The following is a 20,677-nucleotide window of genomic DNA, read 5'->3' on the forward strand; positions in this document are numbered from 1 at the left end:
GTGTTCAAATGCATTCTTACAAAGGACCGTCTTGAGTTAATTGAAGCAAAGAATGACTTATTTGCAAACGCGACATCTCTTCACATGAAGCAGGCGTGATTGAGATCTGCAACGTGCCCATGTGAGGACTAGTATATATGAAGTACACAAAGCCTGACCTCCGCTATAATGAGTTGCAGGAAAGAAGGCTTTAATTGATCCTTTCCTTCCAGCTGAAGGTTAGAGGCTGTAATTAAATCATATCGAAGCCACGTACAGCTCATACCTGCACACATGGCGGCATATTTGTACCGTCAGGAATTATGTTTGAGCATCTAATTGCGTGCATTGTTTGGAGCCTTGGGAGAGTTACATATTGTGACAAAGGAGGCAGAAAGCGTTACAAAGATGAGCTCACTTCAGGCTCTTGTGAGGTACACGCACCCAAAAGGGAAGTAGAAGGAGCCATTTTCTGACTGCAGTCCATTTTGTTCAGCGTGGTTTTATTTCTCTCTCCCTCTCTCCCTCTCTCTTTCTCTCTGTGGTTCACCACCCCACCACTAGCACTTGCTTGTTTGGAGTTTTTAATGTCCTCCACCCAAGCACCTACTCTATAAAGCAGCGGCTGCACTTGTTGCTTGGTTCAGAAGGAGGGGTGCTTCAGTCAAAATAACAACCGGCCTCCTCCTCCTACATTGATTCAGAGCAGCCGGGGAGATAAAAGTCAGTCTCCGCAAGCCTCTGTACTGTAGATACAGTACAGTTAATGCGCTTTTCCTTATCAAACTAATTGCTTTAAGTGCTTAACACGATTTATGAAGACGCTGCTAATGGATTGAAAGTTATACAAGCAGTGGATGAATCCGTAAGTAAAAATAAATAATGCACAGAGCCCTAAGAAAAATAGTGTAATCACCAAGTCAATTTTGTTTTAATTCAGTCATAAAGAAGGTGTTCACAGCCTCTCCATAAGCAACGCTGAACTCCCTTCTTCATGTTTCACTCCAGTAACGCGTCTTTTCCCCCTTCCTAATATTTGATAGCACGGAGGTTCGACCCCAGACCTTTTAGCTGAACTCAGGCTAATCCTTTAAATTTCTGGCCCTCATCTTCAGCAGCGCTCCCCCATCGGCACCTACCCCATACCTCCACGTCTATCAGCTCTGCCACGTTTTAATGTGGTCCCTTCCTTCAGCTCCTCTGTTTCCATGGATACTGACACAGTGCGCTCAACATCTCCCGGCATTTGCCTTTCTAAAGGGCAACGTGAACTCTAGGTTTCAACCTCGCTTTTTTTTTTCTTTTTTTTTTTAATGTGGGCGCCCGCGTCCAGTCGTCGCTGTCATCATATCCTCGTCCCGTACGTCTCCTGTCTTTTCAAATGTTTTCACTTTAGTGGACTTAATGAGGCCGGGCGGTGTAGGCATCCAAGTGAACCCGTGAAACATGTGACGTTGCATATGACCTGTTTCCAGGAAACAAGGCAAGACTATTTTCAGCACCTTGGACAGCGCAAGAATCCCCCCCTTTTAGTCTCCCTTATACTTTCATATAAGATCTCCTCATAGATGCTTTTTGTGATCAAGCAATGGTAAACACTGACAGCACATCGGCGTGCTAACATTCCTAAATCTTTAGCGAAAAGGAAGCGATATTGCAGAAGGAGGCCCGTAAATGCTAGTTCCCGCTCGTCAAACAAAGATTCAGAGCAAGGAACGTTTGTGATTTCTATAAAAGCACCTCCTTACGCACCTGTAATCACCACACGAGCAGGTGGCCAGGTGTCAAGGGAGCGTCACGTCTTGTGATTTATTTGCGTTGCTTTGATGAATGCAGCAATCTCAGCTGTAAAGTCAGCCTCACCAAAGCAACAACAGTTTTTCCTTAACCTATGCGACATTTGCGTCTCACAGGCAGATGCAGGTACGTTTACGAGGCTGGAATGTAGCCCTTAAGCACTTCAGCATCGGAAAATGTGTAAACTTTCTCACTGCTGATTATTTAACAGCTGGAACCTGTCAAAACGGGCTAAACGTTATGCTTTGCTAGCTCTCACCGTTTAGTGCTAACCTGGCACAATCCACACTGACAGATGTGAAGGTAATGTTGAATTAGAGATTAATTTTAAAAAAATAATTTGAAGCCAACATGCTGTTAGACTCAAGAAAACAAAACTATACTGCATTTAAGTATGGATATATGAAATACATACTGCGCCTGAACGCATCATGCTTGAATCCACAACCTTGTGATTAATATCCCTCACGTGCGCAGTTGAAACTGAATTTCCCATTTCCCAGGAATGAAGTAATGCTGGATTATTGTCTCGTGTGAACCCCATGAACACAACGGGGGGGGGGCGGCTGGGTTGAGAGCAGCTTACTCAGTGGGAACGTAAGGCGTACGGGAGATCTCACAGTGTGCCGCGGACACCCAGGGACGGGATGATACACTCAGATCTTTCCCTCTTTGTACTGCGTTGCTCAGATTACCGCGGCCTCGCAGTGCAAACAATCCTGAACCGTAAAAAAAAAAAAGTTTAATCTCTCCTCACTCACGAGTGTCAGTGTGCGATGACAAGATTCCCGAGGATACTTCCTTATTTCTAATCCTCTTCTAAACAATCCCATTTGGTGATGGCTTTCCGCGAAACAAAGATGGACAAGCTAATGAAGCTGAAAAGTGCAAGCGGCGTTGTCAAGTCTGAATGCAGTCTGCTGCCTCTGACACATGCACCGTGCATCATTTAGGCGGTGTTGTGTGTTTTTCTCCCCGCTCATGTCTGTGTAAAACACTTGACCTTGGCTCACATGCCTCCAGGTGGGATCCCCAGCATACTAATGTGGGTTAGTGCGGAGGAATGCTACGCCACGGCTTCCTGTGTCAGCTAGCCCGGCACTGATCTTAACTACTACCACCCTGCCACCTCTGTTGCTCGTTCAAACTGACGCTTTGTTTCATTCACTGCACACGGTTCTGTGGACTGTCTGGACGGGCAAATGCTGCTGCAAGGATAGCTCAAGGACATAAAGAAATATCAATATGACTGATGTGTATCTGCAGGGAGTCTTTTGCTTTACAGGAAAGGGAGTCTGCAGTTTGTTATGCAGCGGTGCACTTTTATTTTTATATTAGCTGTGTTGAAGCTGCATTTCTCAAAAATGTAGAGCTCAGTTTAAAGCCATCGCTAATGTCTTTCTGTGCCTCTTTTTTTTTTTTTTTTTCTCGAATCAATAGGGCGTCTGCATCATGACGACAGCCTTTCTGCACTTCTTCTTCCTGGCATCGTTCTGCTGGGTCCTCACAGAGGCCTGGCAGAGCTACATGGCAGTGACGGGCAAGGTTCGGACCAGGCTCATCCGCAAGCGCTTTCTGTGCCTGGGCTGGGGTAAGCAAGCAGCATGTTTCCCTAAACCTCCCCATTATCTCCCATCATTAGCTCGCAGCTGCCATTTTCTCACAATGTAGCAGGCGGGGATTGCTTTCCGAGCGTCTTCTCCGTCCGCTTACTCGTCCTCTCTGTGGGGCAGCTAGATCTCGGCCCTGTCAGTCGCTTTGTTGTGATGCTTTTGTGCTCCAGTCAAGCTCTCTGAGGGCCGGGTAAATGGACCGGCCTTGAGCAGTCGGAAAAAGGGGGGCGAGGGAGGGGGGGGAGTAGAGACAGACTGGTGCTGCTCTCCAGTAGCAGGTTGCAGTGACCTTATGTCTGATAAACAGGGTGGGCGCCAGGCATTTACAGTACGCTGCAGCTGAATACGTTTAATCTGAGAGTTTATGAGAATGGACAGTTGGAAAAGCTAAAATGAATGTGTGTGCTCGTGCATGAGCTGCAGGATTATACATATTTTGAAATGCTTCAGAGAGTCTAATCACCTGTAAATACAGGTAGCAACACGATATATTTATGATCTGCAACGTGACAGATATTAACCACATCCAGTGGAAAAAAACAAAAACAAAAAAATGTCAATAAAGACCTGCAGGTAAAATATCTGTATCACGATTTCCGTTCATTTGATAAATGTCAACCTGAATCCCTGTCCAAACAGTCCGTTCTTACAGACTACTAGAAATCTCTCCTTTAAAAAAAATAAAAAAATAAAAAAATCAATTTGATTATGAAAGAGCCCACACTCATTCTTCTTGTTACCTAGCAACAAACAAGGCTCTCTTAGTCATTGCGGTGCCACTGCATGCTGCAAAAAAAAAAAAAAGAACGGACAAAGGCTGTTGTACAATCACGTCGATCTATGAAAAAATAAAAATACAATTTGATGGTTAAAAAAAAAACACTATTACTTGTTGCATGACAACAGTAAATATGCATCATAGTACGGAGCGCAGATGCTGTTTCTTTTACATGTAACGACTTGAAAATCAAATGTAATCTTCAAACTGAAGCGATTTAAAAAGCGACACGCAGCACACGGTACCTGTTGTCTCTTGATTCAGCCTGTTTGAAGTGCGGCGTCTCCACCAGGCTCTCGCCCTGCGCTGTGATTTATGACATGCTTGTGTACACTCGGCACTCTTTACCTCTTCAGCACTGCAGAGAGGCACTGGATGGCCACAGGGTCTTCGCCTCGTGCCTCCAGGAAACTGATTACATCAATAGCACCTGCCTGCGCTGATCTGAGAGGAGGCGAAAAAAAAAAGAAAAAAATGTTAATATTCTGAGCACACAGTAGTAAGGACCGAATCAATTACACCGATCCATAATGAGGAGCCATACAGCAAAAAAACCCTTCTTACAAAAAGGTGTGGAGGGTGGTGAAATTTCTTACAGTGCGCTGATGAAATTCCTGGACTCGATGCCCTGCTGCCATTTTGTTAAATCCTTCTCGCAAGTCTGCTCTCTTCAGAATGCAATGCTGCACAATGCGCTGATTGAAATGCATACAGACGATCATATACTCTCAGATGTCTGTGCAGCCTCATACTGTGCCTTCTAATAGAATCAATCTAGTTGCACTTTGTTTAATGACTGCGAGGCTCGGCGGCTGACTTTCTCCGCGTTTGAAGTGGGTTTATGCTCTCGGCTCTGACAAGCGACTAGAACCGCCGGATAACTATTGATTGTTTTCTCTTTTAAAGGATTACCAGCTTTAGTTGTTGCAGTTTCAATGGGATTCACCAAAACAAAAGGCTACGGGACACCCTTGTAGTAAGTTTGTTTCATATTCTCTATTCAGTGCGCGCACAGTGCGTTCATGGTGACACTTAGGAGTAATGATTAAACGCGCCTGTAGTGGCTTTTTCCTCCTAAATAAGGCCATAAACAAACTCCCATGATCCCAATCAAATTTCAAAATAGCGCAGCAAGACCCCAATTTCATGCGAGCTGTATCCCTGCTGGATACCGAACGCATAAGCACTGCTTAGAATCTCTTCAGCATTTTATTACCTCTGTGAAACTTTGGGTATGGAGTTACAGCATATGGCACTTCTCCCCTGACAATTGAGGAAAATACAATTGTACGCTGGTGTGCACCATTAACTTGAATGTTAATGCCCTAGTGAGAGGTAACTGTTTTTGTTTTTTTTCTCCCTTGCTATTCCCCGCAGCTGTTGGCTCTCTTTGGAGGGTGGGCTCCTGTATGCCTTCGTTGGACCCGCAGCTGCTGTTGTTCTGGTACGTCTCCAGTCTCCAGTCACCAGTGTCCACTTCTTGTGTGTATATATGCCGAGTATATAAGTGAAATGCAGAAAAATAATCTTCAAATTACTTAGAAAGCACAGTGGAAGCGAAACTCAACTTATCGACGCTGGGAAAATGTCTAACAAGACACAGTCAAAGTAATGAGCGTCCCATCAGGCACCGTGCTCGAGAAATTCCCTTTCATTTTCCATAATGGTTCTCCATGTAGCTTTGAGGTTATTAAGTATTTATGCATTAGATTTGTCCAAAATCTAATATACTGTGGCAGTGTAATCATCTTGTATTTACATAGCTGTACAGAGGAAACTACACAAAGGATGTGATTATGCAAATCGGCGGCGTCGGAGGGACAGAGGACTCTAATATATCATAATATTTTTCATTGTCAAAACTTCTGCTCTCCGGTGGGATTTGAAATTATTTCAGATATGCAGCACATTGCTAAACGGTTCAGTTAGTGCGTCGGTGACACGAAGACGCGAAGTCTTGCTGTGCTGGGGTTTTCAGCTTCAGAGGAAGCCGCAGCAAAGAGGGCAGAAACATGCAGCGAGAACGCCGCCATCGCTGTATTGATACTGTAACATCACAATCAAACATCCCTCTCAGTAACAAGGCTTGCTGAATATAAAAACTCACCCAATTGTATTTGCATAAATACTTAATGAGCTCTTTATCTCAGCTGCAGGGATTGGAAATGTGTTAAAAGAGCGGTTCTGGCGGGCTACTGTAAAGCTCCCTGCGTCTTCTTCTAATAATAGGAGAAGGTGCCTTTGAGAAGACGAGTGCTTCTTGTCAGGCAGATCTTTTCTTAAGGCGGTTGTGCCGGGCTGAGTGCGCAGAGCATGCCTCATCCAGTGGCTGAAATGTCACAGAGAAGAACAAACAATAGAAGCCAGAGGTCAAAGCTCAGTGCAGATAGAGGTGGAGGGTGGGGGGTGGGTTGGGGCGCAGTGGAATAATGCCATCAATCACTGGCTACACCCGTGGAGAATGTCATGATGGGAAATGAAATGCTGCATTAAATACCGGCTTGGATATCATCTCGTCTCGGTTGATCTGTTGAAGGCAAACGTTCCTTTTTTGTTTCCCGCGACAGGTCAACATGGTGATCGGCATCTTAGTGTTTAATAAACTCGTGTCCAGAGACGGCATTCTGGACAAGAAGCTGAAGCATCGAGCAGGGTATGACAGCACATCCTTGTTAGTACCTACTTTTCTTCTTAACTTCTTCATCCATGCAAAAATATACATATATATATATATTTTTTTTTTACATACATATGGAGATTTAGACCTCCTTTTCTAGAAATTAGAGGCATAAACATAAAGAGGTCAGATCCCTCTTGGGAGCAACATGGCTTCGCGTCTCTTTGGCAGAATCAGTCCAAGATGAAAATCATTAACAACGCCCACACATTGGCCACCACTGCTGTTGCTAATATGACGGGTGGGGAGTGGGGGGGGTTTAAAGTCGGGTTTGTGGCTGTAAGCGTTGCTTGTCATGATGTTGTCTCTATGTCCCACAGACAGATGAGTGAGCCGCATACAGGATTAACTCTCAAGTGTGCCAAATGTGGTGTTGTATCAACAACTGCTTTATCAGCAACTACAGCTAGCAATGCAATGTAAGTGCCTGTCAGTGTCCGTGAATCAATAAGACGATGCTACAGGGAGTCTCTCTCTGTCGCACTCCACTGCTGCATATTCGCCCCGCACTTGCATCCACAGTACATCAAACCCACAGCACAGGAATACATTTGAGATTTCGCCAGACGCACGACATGTGATCAGTTTGCCCGCTTTTGTTTCCTCTACGTGACCCCTTCCTCTCCTCTCCTCTCCTCTCCTCTCTCAGGGCGTCCCTGTGGAGTTCCTGTGTCGTCCTACCTCTGCTGGCTTTGACCTGGATGTCTGCTGTGCTCGCCATGACGGACAAGCGCTCCATCCTGTTTCAGATCCTCTTCGCAGTCTTTGACTCGCTGCAGGGTTTTGTCATAGTGATGGTGCACTGTATCCTACGGAGAGAGGTAGGCGATGCTTTAGCTTCACCTGTATTTTCACTTCTGACGTCTTTTTAGTGCCTCTGCATCTCTTTTACATCTGCTAAAGATGACTTGATGGATGATTAAGCATTGAACTTGCTTATAAGTCCTAGACATAAACAGAAAACAGAATATATTTAGGTTTTCATGGTGCAATTTCAGTTTTATAACTTGGCAGAGACTTCACAACAAAAAGCAACTTTCAATGGATTCTATGGACAATATTTTGGACATGACAGAAAACCCGATTCCTCCTGTGCTTAGGTCCAGGATGCTTTCAGATGTCGGCTCAGAAACTGCCAAGATCCAATCAGCGGCGATGCTACAGGAACCTTCCCTAATGGGCATGCTCAGATAATGGTAGGCTCGGTTACCCCCCTGTTATCTGCTACCGTTAGATGCTCTGTAATTTAAGCGGACCGAATGTTCCCCGGTTATTTATAATACTCGTGCACACCCGCTTATTCCCCACTAACCCTAATTTAACTTGTGCGCTTCATGCGTTTTTTATTGATATTGTTAGTTGTGTTTGTTTTTTCCATTTTTTTTATGGCCTCTAAACCATGAATCCTCGTTTCCCATAGGTTTATAATTTTCCACAAAACGCTTTTGTGAAGCTATAATTACATGCGGGGTGGACACTTGGCCCTATGATAAATGGCCTTAGTTCCCTTTGGTTTTCTTGGACCCCGAGCACGATCCTTTATTTTCGGTCTGATTGAACTTCCCGTCCGTGTTTGCCATGCATCCCTCTCATTTCCTCTCTCTGGGAAATAGAGGACGGCTCTCCTGCCTGACCCTTGAAACGGTGCGGCAGTCTGTTCATCTAGCACGACGGCGGCGGCGACGATGCCACTGGCACATCATAGCAATGATCTTCCATTAGTATTCTAATGCCCCTCTGAGTGAAATAGTTTTCACGACAGCAGAATGGTGTCAGGGCCCCCTGGTTGAATGCAATCATTAGCGGCGGGCGCGAAATGTTTCCCGGCCACTGCAGCTCATTTCTTTTAACACACTTTTTGGTTGATAGATATAACTTCTCCTCTTGGAAATATATATATATATATAAAAAATCAAACTGGCTATTGCAGATTTTTCCGTCTAACCATTTGACTGTCCTCTCCACATACAGACGGATTTCGAGAAAGATGTGGACATCGCCTGCCGATCAGGTACGGAACAGATGGTGTCTTATTAACAAGACTCTTCCTGCCTTGCATGTTAAAAGACAAAAGCCAAAGAGACAAAAAAAAAAATAGCTCGGGTTATATAACAACCAGCAATCCCCACAGGAGTTTTCTCACAGTTACCAAAACACTGACTTTAATCTGAGAACAAAACAGCACAAAGAGAGCTGTTGGATTTTTTGGATTGGACTAACTGCAATAAATGGGAATAGCGGTAGCTTTTGTCATCCTTTGGCGCAATGCAATTATGTTTTTTTTATTAACACGTTGACACAGAATAGGTGCCATGTGTCTGACTTCGGGAGGATTTTCACTATTATTTCATAGCTTCCTGAATTCTTTTGTACTCTTGAGCCGCAGTAATAGTTGGTAGACTATGTCTGGTTCTGGGCGTATGATTTAATAAAACAGTTGTGAATGAATGTTCCTGAGAGATTGTGCAAGTCGTCCCGCATGTTACCAGCGGTGGCAACTAACAGAGCCCGGAGAGTCGTCTTTCTCAAATCCCTTCCAAAACAATGAAGAGTACATCCTTAATGGATCTGCGGGGAATTACCAAGCTGACCATTATTCAGACCTCTCAGCTTGTTAAGAGATGAAAAGGACCGTCTGGCTCCTTCTGACCCGCGCTACTTCACGCCGCGCGGTCTTGTAAAACTAAAGTGGACACAGTCGATACAAAAAAAAAAATAAAAAGAGCAGACAGGTGTCATTTATAAATCATGACCAGGTTCCGACTAAAGTAGAGCTGCAGTCAGGACAGAAATGCACTTCGCAGATTGCTCTGCGGTGCTCACGGAGTTTAAGATGGTTGTTTACAAGCAGGGGTTATTATCAGCGGCGGAGGTAATATTCTGCAGCGTCACCCTGCAGAATACAAGTGTAAACTTTGATCAAAGGGAGTCTTCAGCACGAACGCCAGGCTGTTTTCCCCGTGTCCACACTAAGCATTAAATCAGTCTCAAATAGAAATATTGCGGCTTGTTTGTTGTTCTTATATTGTCCTTGAAGTCCTTTTGTGAACAGACCACATAATTCCTTGGGATTCATGAGGCTATGATTAAACTGCTCAGCAGAGAGGATCGGGTGTTCCTATAACCAGAAGGTGTTTTGAAATAGATAAGTGTCGTTTCTTGGTAGAATAGTTGGTGCGCCACAAGGTCATCACCAATCTCTGCACTAGCGCTAGGATGCTAGATACTGTATAGCAGCAGGGACTTCAGGGAGAGGGTGAAGCCATACTAGCTTATTTACAGTGACAGTCTCCGGAGACGCCAGTGTGTGATGTTTGTGTTTGGTGTAATGTCACACAGTGCATATTCACAGTTATTTATCCTGCCATTACAGTTTTCCTTCTGCAGCACAAATCCCTTTGAGCATTCCTTCATATTGATTTGAATTATCTTGTTCCTTTAGTCATATGCTGGATAATCTCAGACAAACTGTGACACCACTTTCATTACTGAGAAACTAATCCTTGTATCACCCTGCCCCGCAGCACTCCACAAAGACATGGGCTCTTGTCGCGCCGCCACCATAACAGGCACCCTCTCCCGCATTTCCCTCAATGATGAGGAGGATGAGAAGGCCCCCGAGGGCCTCAACTACTCCACGTTGCCAGGCAACATCATCTCCAAAGTGATTATCCAGCAGCCTTCGGCGCTGCACATGCCGATGGGAGTGAGCGAGCTGAAAGAGCAGTGCATGGCCGACAGCAACGCCGACATGCGTCGCACCGTTTACCTGTGCACCGACGACGCCATGCGCCAGAGTGACCAAGACATGGGCGGTCACGACATGGAGGGCCATCCGGTGCAGGGCCAGATGATGGAGACGGACTACATAGTCATGCCTCGTGCCTCTGCGGCGGTGGTGTCGGGGTCGGGTACCTTGCCCACCCTCCTGAAAGATGACACCAAGATGAACATCACTATGGATACGCTGCCACACGAGAGGCTAATGCATTACAAGATGAGCCCTGACTTCAATATCAGCCCGTCAGGCTTGGACCACATGAATGTGAACCTGGAGCAGCACTATCCTAGCGCTCCAGAGCAGATGCAAAACCTGCCCTTTGAACCTCGCACGGCTGTTAAGAACTTCCTCGCCGAGATGGAAGAGTCTGCGGGGCTTTCTAGGAGTGAGACAGGGTCCACAATATCTATGAGCTCTCTAGAGGTACATACTCTCATGTCGGATCAAACACAGAGGACACAGAGCTGCAACAAGCACCTCACATCTTAAAATTTATATCTTCTTAAGCTGATGCCTTTTTTTATAAATTAATACCTTTCATGTTTTATTTTTACAGAGAAGAAAGTCGCGGTATTCTGATTTGGACTTTGAGGTACGTACAAAACAAGGCGTTTCTCCACATTGCACATGCACCTGAGCATTTTCTTTTATTTATTTATGCAGAGATAAGCTATTTTTTTGCAGTTTGTCATTTGATTTATTAGTACTTGTTGTGCCTCTTAAGCTTATTGGAGTTACACAGCCTTGGCGCGACAAGATTTATTGACACGCTGTGTAGTTAAGGTAAAAGCAAGGCTGTCAACTGACAAACAGGGCAACAGTTCCCATCTACATCCTGTCCTCCTCCATCTCCTACATCCATTAGCTATATGTTGATTTCCAAAATGTATGCTTTTGAAGTCATTTGCACTGCATTTCACATCTGATTTTACCACTGGTTTCAGCAGTGATTCTATTGGCTTGCAAACACATATTCAAAAACCCCCTATGGCAGGTTTTCGCATTACCTTTGCATTGTTAACCCAGGCTTTACTGCATATATACCGTGAGCTCTGTCAAAATAAAGGAAACGGGAGGCTTCTGCAGGCTATTTGGGCTCCTTGCTGCAGATTAGATGGACTCCAGTGCTCGAAATGCAAGCTGCGTGCCAAGGTTTGATTGTAGGAATTTCCCTTACACTGACAAAACCCTGAACGAGGCAATGTATCACTAAAGAATTATGTTAAGACTTTGAGTGTCCTGTAACTTTAATTATCTCGGTCTTTCCTTTATTTTGGCAGCCGCTCCGTGTGTCCATATATACTGTATATATGCAGCGTCCGGTAGATTTGTTTCAAACCTGGCCTATACGTAAACTACCATGACACTAACAAATTGATCAGAGTTGGAGGGGGTGGAGAGGAAGATGCATTTGCATTATTGGCTGTCAATACCAAAGAAAAAACCCTTGCCATTGCAGAAAGTCATGCACACCAGGAAAAGACACATGGAGCTGTTCCAGGAACTGAATCAGAAATTTCAAACCCTGGACCGATTTCGAGACATACCAAATATGGGCAGCATGGTGAGTAACAGGAAACCAGGGGGGTGTCTGTCAGCCAATTAGAGAGAGAGAGAGAGAGCGAGAGAGAGAGAGAGAGAGCGAGAGAGCGAGAGAGCAACATCCAGATACCCAGATATCCTGCAGGACACATAATGTGTGATTGTGCAAATGAGTGGTTATATAGCTGAAGTATACATGCAGACATGAAACTTCCTATATACATAGTGGAGCTGCCAGCAGCTGGCGAGGAGCTTAAAAGCATTTTCTCCACAAGGCCAATGTCAGTGAAGAGGGACCTTTGGTAATCTTGTTGCAGTAGAGTGCATCCATTCCAATGCAAGGCCATGAATGCACTTTTATTTACATGCACATTAATCTACCTAGCAACCCCATCATTTGTTTTTCCATTAATGCATGGCGGATTATTTAATCTATCAGCATCTATACAAATATTACCTTACAGCAGCAGCTGTGTGTATGTATGGGTGTGTATGTGTGTGGCGGGGAAACTTTTCTTTGCCACGCTCCTGATCTCAAAGTCAGGCTAATTCCTGAGAATCCTTCCTGACCTTGCCGCGAATCAAACGTCTCACCATCTGTCTCCACACCTGGCTGGAGCGGTAGACAATGGGGATGTCAAGCTTTATCCATCTGTCTCAGACGAGCCGCGTTATTTTCTTGTATCAGGTGCTTCGTGACCAAACGCGGCCAGGCTATTAGACACTGGCAGCCATGCAGTAGCCTCTTGGCTGCGTATAATCCCCTTTCACTCGTATTTCAATCGCCCCCTACAGTACAATGCAATTTGAGGCCAGTTGCTCAGCTACCACTGCAAGTTATTTTGTATAGAAAAGATAAGTACAGTACATTTTCACTCCCCCCACCTTCTCTTTTTCCTTTTTTCCCCTAAATGAATCTGCTGCAGAGCTGGCTATAGACATTAGTATCCATTTTATATTCCCTGAACGGGAGCAGCGTCTCTCCCTTATTTGCAATAGTGTCTTTAGGACCGTCAATGAGAGCACATTCAGATGAATTGCTCACACATGCAGCCCATATACTGTGCCAGTTTCAGAGCTTGGGGAAAACACAGTTCTGCTACGACTCCATGATACTTAGCGTAAAGCATGTTCACATTTGATACACTGCCATTATCTTTTGTTATTTGATGCTTTCCACAGCATTAATCCATTCTTTTCAATTAGCAACGAGTAGGAGTTCATATAATGCCCTCTCGAATGAAGCGACTTCACTGGAAAAGTTGTTTTTTTATATTTTTGTGCAAAGAAAAATAACAGTTGAGCCGCAGAGGATGTCATGCCACTAATATCACACCCCACTGGCCATGTTCACAGGACAAGGCAATGCCAAACAAGAACCCATGGGAGAGCTACAATCCAGCCTGTGAGTACCAGAACTACGCCACTATGAATGTACTAGAATCTGACACCAAGGACTCACTGGAGATGACGGCCGCGGAGTGGGAAAAGTGTGTCAACTTACCCTTAGATGTCCAGGAGGGAGACTTCCAAACAGAAGTCTAGAGGGCGAAGAAGGAGAAAATGCAAACTAGAAAAAAAGGAGGAGAAAGGGATGTATTTTGCACTGAATAAAGCAACAGACTTTTCTAACAGCCTTGGCATACATATCTGGATAATACGAGTGTGGCAGGGACATTATGTGCCAATACAATATAAGGACTGGTGAGAGAGAACAAGAGGAGAAAAGACGAAAAAAAAAAAAAAAAGGGATAAAAACATCAGTGTTACTTTTTGTATTCTCACTAGTGTACTTAGTGTGGGGCAGCCTGGTGTACAATATTTACCATCATGTGTTTCAAATTATCTGTTGAGGAATTGGCGGGAAAAAAATAAAATAAAATAAAAGGTAATCTCTCTAGACGAAACCTCACAAAGCAAGTGACATGCCATGTCGTCCCAGCTTCATCGGGTCTGGTTTTGATTTCATAAAAACCGGACCCGGGAGCACAATGTATATATTTATGCAGGTTTTTAAAAAGTTTATAACAGTCTGTTTGGCCATTACTACACTTTTTACTTTATAATATAAAACATGGGAGGCAAAGAGGATTTTTTCTGTCATATTAAAATGAATGTTTGTCAAGCTACATTCTTCATTGCTTTAAATGCAATAAAGATAATACTCACTTTTATATAAATAATATATTTCACAACTTTAATACTGCAGAATCTGCTTGAAGGATCCCAGCAAGCTCTCTCATCTGCAGCTCTGTATAAAATATTTAAAAACAAAATGTTGTATGGTGTAAATAAACTTTTGTCTACATATGTTTTACTCGTGCCAATTTATTTTAATGAGAAGAGAGAAAAAAAATAAAATGAAAAAAACAACAAAAAAAAAAAAACAACAAATGCCACCCTGATCAAAAGTTATAGCGAAAAATGTTAACATTTGAAAAGGAATGTAAATAAAAGAGGAAATATGTTCGTACTGCTTCAGAGGTTGTGTCAAGTTTATGTCGTGGTCACTCACCTTGCTTGATTAATTTAATGTTTGGATGTAGATGTTGGACATGTGACTGGAGGCGAAACGGATCGAATGCAGCTCAGGGAAAATGTTCTTACTTTGTCTTTAGTTTAGTTTCAGACTGGATCATCTAAAAAGTGTCACAAAAGTCCTCTCCTGTATTTCCCTTCCTGTGATTTCCTTTTCTTTAACCTAAGTCATTCTTTTTGAAACCTTCACCTTGACTGAAGGTTTGCTGTCGAGTTTCCTGCCTCCCCACATAAATCCTCCCCCATATCCGACTTCTGAATTTGGATAGGAAACATTTAAACCCCTAATAGGTCCCTGTGGCTCCAGAAGACTCAGCTGATAAGATCAGTCTTCTCGGGCAGACAGGTTCGAGACGGAGCGCTAATGGGAGGAGGCTGTGAGGGCTTAGGGGGGAAATCTTGTTTGCTCTGTCTGGTGCTGCCAGTATGGCTGGCACTCCGGCGGCGAGAGCGCCAAGAAGCAGTGGCCCACCAGAAGAGGAGGAAGAGGAGGAGGAGGGCCTTAGATTGCCATCGTCGGTGAAGAACATGGACAAGATGGGGGGGAAAAACCAGATATTATACATGGTTTTGCTTGAATGAGGACTCGGCTGCGCTCTGACGTCAGCACAACGTAAATCAAGATGATTAAATGCAGAGCTCAGTCTAGACGTTAATGTCTGAATTTACGGTGCATTTCAATTTAGACTACCAGACATAATTAGGTTAATTATATACAGTACTGCTGCCTGTTACAGGCTCTGTGAGCGGGGCTTTTATTTCATTAATAAGCTAGGGTGAAATAAAATGCAGTGCCTTTAAACCCGCCGCTCTGGTTATATGTTTCATGATGAAAGCTCTTCTTTTTTTTTTTCTTTTTCATGCAAAGCACGATATGCATATAAGCGTCTGGGTGTCTGTGTTGAGGGCGCATCATGACTCACTTCAGCAGCCGGAGAGCATTTTTAAAAAGACAACGTATCGCACAGCTTTATTGGTACTCTAATGGTGCTCTGGAATAAATGCATTTTCTCATTTGTAAAGGAATAGACCAACGTTGGCGCTTGGGAGACAGACGCAGTCATGTGGTTCAGGCTCAGGCTGTACGATGCACCACAGGATCTAAACCGAAGCACCCATGCTTGCAAAGTTCCTTTTATTTGTCATTTATTTTCATGCCACATTTTATAACCGTATAAATGCATCCCTTTGCTGTTTTGCATTTTATTTCCACAGAGGTAAAACTTGTCTGCAGATATTATTTATGAGTTTATGTGAGCTGATGGTTTTCAAATGTAGACTCCTAAAGGTGGTTGGGATCAAAGTTGCTTATCAGCACTGATCCTGTAGCCTTAGTGTGGATCAATTCACTGTTTCTGCATTTCACAATTTACAAAAATCTTTCAACTAGAGGCACTTCAGACCATATCTAGATGTGTCCCTGTGCAGCTATCATATTCCCTCTGCACTACACTTCCTGCAAGCCATTAAGGAGAAAATGCCAAAATGAAAACATACTTTCATTTAATTTGGGATTACTTCTCTCTCTCTGAAGTCTTCCTCGAGCTGAGATTAATCTCTGTGCGGCTCGATTAATGAAAGTAATATGGAATACGACGATGACCTTTAACAATTTAATATTCCACATTTAATGAAAGTCCTGCATAATATTGCTAAAAACAAATCACTGCGGCAAATGTTCGCCGCGTGTTCAGTTCTTTGCAAATGGAGCCGGAGCATGTTGACAAGCGTGCAAGACAAGTCGTCATTCGCTTGTGAGCGGCGGGTCCCGCGGGCCCATAACGGCGGCGAGGTAAACCTGCTTTGGGGCTGCGGACACTGAATCAACATAATTACATTGATTCTGCATCACTATCCTCCCCGGAGGCAGGGCCCGAGGGGTGAGGCAAACTGCTCCTCTATCAAGAGCCTGTCAGAGGAGGTAAAGCCCGTAGGCCGCCCAAAAATCACACAAACTATCCTGGAATAAAGTTGGGGAGGACGTAATGAAAAGGTGAAAAATGGTGTAACGTCTGGCAAAAAGAGTAATAGCTCTGTTTATTTGCTGTGAATGTGTTTTGGGACACTATTGTTGAAGGGGTTGCAATAGAAACCTGGACTCTTTGCACTTTTCCAAGGATTATATTCATTGCTATTAAAGTTTTGATTGTAGGTATCTTACTTCAACATGTACCGATAAATCTGCCCACGTCATGATATCACACTGCAACAAATATCTGTTTTTATTTAGTCACTTCTTAGTTTCAAAATGTAAAATACGACTGTACTTTCCGGAAAAGTTGCATTTGGAAGTGAACGAAAAGTTTTCCAAAGTTTCAGTAAAAATGAAACCTGGGAAAACTCCACAGCAGGCTTCTTGCCATGCACTGTATAATGCATTACAGTCTCTTAATGTGTGGAGCAGTAAGATAGACGATGGCTACAGAGGCCCCCGACAGTGGCTGTAGTGATCTGTGATTCCTTTACAGTACCCAAAAGTTGGATTATTTGATATCTGAACCCTAGGGTGCCCAAACAATTTGACTGGCGTATTTTAAACCATCCCTACATACGTAAAGGTTCCACAGTGTTAAGTCTCACATGTCCCCAGAATGTTTCTTTCAAATTTCGAGGTTGTTCATTATATATTCATGCACGCCTATAAACACGGGTAAAATCAGTAGGGCTGTTAATAGATTAAAATATGTATTAATCGCATCATTTCCATAGTTAACCTCCAATAAGACAAATTAATCACACATTTTTGTTTTATATGTACTATGAAAGCATGTTTTTGTCAAGTTTTTAATACTTTTGTCAACATGGTAATGGAGAAACATGCTCGTTTTGTGCTAATGTATGTTATTAGTACTGCAACAATCCAAGAATATTGTTATCCAGACGTTTAAATTTATCCAGCTGCTACATCTGGTGGTAACTCAGTTCATAATAACAGTAAATTCAGATAACTTTGTTCTTGTCAGGAGAACCATCTGGTGGGGTGTTGAAGCTACACTTGCTATTCGAAAGACTTGTTTCTTCATCTATCTCTGCCATTTTCTTCCTGTTTTCTTTCTTATTCTACTTCTTTTGGGGTTTTTTGACCACATTTTTTCATCACATAATGTCCAACAGATCTTTGCCAGGACATAATCAGTTCCCAACAGAGAGAATCACATACCAACTTTCCACAGCAAAAATGTTATGGCCGGAGAAAGTCTGGGCTGGTGTCAGGAGCATGAGCCATGGACGTCCTGGCAAAAACAAGACAACCAAAATAATAATAATAATAATGGATTCAGCAGAATACAGTATGAGCTCTTCAAATCATTGTACGACTTGGCCAAGACAACCCAATGAAGATCACACCAATGATGAATGGAGAAAAGATTCAATACTTGAGCAAACTCAATTTGCATTCTAATCTATGTATGTATATATGCATGTATGTATGTATGACAAAAGAAAACAAAATCAAACGCATTTGTTATGTGCGGCCCTCTGGCAGATCTAACACTGCAGCTTCCTGTGAAAATAGCTATATTTTCCCGAGCAGATTCATTCATTTATTCATTACATCTGTCTTCAGCGTTCCCGAACAAACTTGCAGGAGGAGTCTAAGAAGAGACGCACGGTGGAGAGGAAAGATGAGACAAGCCCGGCTTTTTGAAAACAAGGGATAACAAGAGGAGTCGCACTCTGAGCAGCAATATCCCTCTGATCACACAATCCTCTCCGCTACAGTCCTAGGGCTGATGTTTTTTTTTGGCTCAAGGCTTATTTGGTTTATTAGTGAATGTGCGGGTGGCACATCACATGATGGCTTAACTCAAAGCAGGCTGGAACAATAGTTATTACAACGTACGCACAAGTTACACTCTAATTGGACACAATTTAATTGCAAATCCACCCAGAGCGGGCAAAGGATGCATTTCATACGTCTCATTTCACATGTGTCTTAGTTACTAGAATATTGCGTTTTAATGAGTTTCAGATTGCAGGATTTTTCACTCACAGAATTATTGATTGTGATTATGAACTCTACGCTCCGGTGTAAAAAAACAAAACAAATTGTTGCTATAATTTGTCATAGTATTACTTGCAGGCAGGACCTGCACTGGCCTTAAAAAAACAAAATAAGTTTTCACTCAATCACTAAGTTTGAATAAGAATAACAACCGGTGGTATTAATTATTATTAACTTGAGAACTTGTGGTCACAACATGTGCAGAAAATGCTTGATGTTCAGTCGACAGTCGTCAGAGCACCACTGCTAGGTAACTGTTGACGTCCAGAAGCCACAGGGGCTAACAGTTTAATTAGCTAACAACCAGTAACTGGGGTAACAAGCGAACAGGTAACTTAATATAGAAAATGCAAATTATGAGACCGCTGTGAATGTCAGTATTTTACTCATACATAATATAAAACTAAGAAAAAAACCCACAAGAAAACTACAATTTTTAACTCACCACTCAGCTTTTATTAAACGTCCACAAATGCCGCAACTTGGGAAATCAGACTTTACTGAAAATCTCCAGTTACAGACTTGGACTGCCCAATTTGAAGGTAGCAAAACACTAGGGTCTGGACTTATTCTGCCTACAAATGGAACTATGGAGCTTGTGGTTATGAAACTACTCGGCAATCCAACTGGTAACATCGGCCGAAAGTTGTGGGAAAACCGCTGCTAGGCAACTGTTGCCTTCTGTTGCTCCCAAGGGCAAGGCTAACAGTTCAACAAGCTAACGACTGTGGGTAACTTATTGTAGGAAGTGCAAAGACACAATGAACAGATAGGACTGCTGGAAATATCAATTAACATCCTCAGATACAGTATGTTATAGAATTACAAAGATGAATCTATAAGACTAAACTACAATACATTAACTTACCATCCAGCTCCACGTCTGGTAACGCCTGCTATTGTAATTTAGTCGCAACTCGTGAACTATCAGACCTAGACAAAAATCATGAGTACTTTTAAGCATATTGTTCAAGCATGAGTCCCATTACATACAACTTTGATGTTTGATTTGTTTACTTGAAGGGGCAGCACAGTGGTTTAGCGGTTAGCACTGACGCTAACAACAAAAAATGTTCTAGGCCGGCCGACTGGTGCCTTTCGGTGTGGAGTTAGCATATTCTCCCATGTTTCATTTTAATATCTATAAAATCAGTTTCAATAATAATCCCATATCTCACCTGCATTAAATTAAAACAAGCAAAGGTTAGAAAAAGGGGCCGAAACTAAAGCTAAAGCTAGCTAAACTGTAGCAGCTAGAAGAGTAGCATGCTACTTCTTGCAGATGATTCACTAATAATAATGTCACAAATACAGTAATAGTACATCAGTCAGGGGGACCAAACTAGTACTTTAAACTCTAATATGTGATCTACATTTTGATGCTAATACTGATGAGAACTGTAAACTCAACTTACCTTGAAGCTTTTAACAATCGGTGTATCCATATGTAGAACATATAATTTGCTTCCAACTGAAAATACAGACACTCTGCACATGTGATAACAATTTTAACGGAACAAAAACTAGTGTGTGGTAGCCCGCTAAAATATTAGCGGTGGTTAGCACTGATACCTCACAGCAAGAAGGTTCTGGGTTCGAATCCATCGGCCGTCTGGGATGCATGTTCTCCCTGTGTCTGCGTGGGTTCTCTCCAGCTTTCTCTCACCATCCAAAGACATTGGTGAATCTAATTTGGCCGTGAGTGTGAATGGTTGTCTGACCTGTCCAGGGTGTACCCTGCCTCTCGCCTAATGACAGCTGGGATAGGCTCCAGAGACCCCCCCAGAGGACAAGTGGTTACAGCTGGGATAGGCTCCAGCCCCCCGCGACCCCCCAGAGGACAAGCAGTTACAGAAAATGCTCTAAAGCAGCCGGGTTTGTAGGAGGCAAGCATTGCATGGCGGGAAAGTGAGATCAGTGAAAAAATATGGAAAAAACAAACAAACTTGAAAACGTGGCATTTTTT

General features: G+C 43.2%; 1 protein-coding gene across 1 annotated transcript in view; it reads left to right on the forward strand.

The window, feature by feature from the left end:
- adgrb3 (adhesion G protein-coupled receptor B3) overlaps positions 1 to 13,927 on the forward strand; it is a gene marked incomplete at its 5' end in the record, with an annotated part of 110,280 nt that extends 96,353 nt beyond the window's left edge. Inside the window, 12 exons of the mRNA XM_084561149.1 lie at positions 3,217 to 3,367; positions 5,074 to 5,143; positions 5,545 to 5,611; positions 6,735 to 6,820; positions 7,165 to 7,263; positions 7,494 to 7,665; positions 7,945 to 8,040; positions 8,816 to 8,855; positions 10,369 to 11,048; positions 11,182 to 11,217; positions 12,085 to 12,189; positions 13,524 to 13,927. Of these exons, the coding sequence (XP_084417275.1) occupies positions 3,217 to 3,367; positions 5,074 to 5,143; positions 5,545 to 5,611; positions 6,735 to 6,820; positions 7,165 to 7,263; positions 7,494 to 7,665; positions 7,945 to 8,040; positions 8,816 to 8,855; positions 10,369 to 11,048; positions 11,182 to 11,217; positions 12,085 to 12,189; positions 13,524 to 13,712 (1,791 nt within the window). The 3' untranslated portion in view covers positions 13,713 to 13,927. The remainder of the gene's footprint in view (positions 1 to 3,216; positions 3,368 to 5,073; positions 5,144 to 5,544; positions 5,612 to 6,734; positions 6,821 to 7,164; positions 7,264 to 7,493; positions 7,666 to 7,944; positions 8,041 to 8,815; positions 8,856 to 10,368; positions 11,049 to 11,181; positions 11,218 to 12,084; positions 12,190 to 13,523) is intronic.
- Positions 13,928 to 20,677: the final 6,750 nt, after the last annotated feature.

The sequence above is a fragment of the Chelon labrosus genome, assembly GCF_963514085.1.
Source record: "Chelon labrosus genome assembly, chromosome: 15".
Classification (NCBI taxonomy): domain Eukaryota; kingdom Metazoa; phylum Chordata; class Actinopteri; order Mugiliformes; family Mugilidae; genus Chelon; species Chelon labrosus.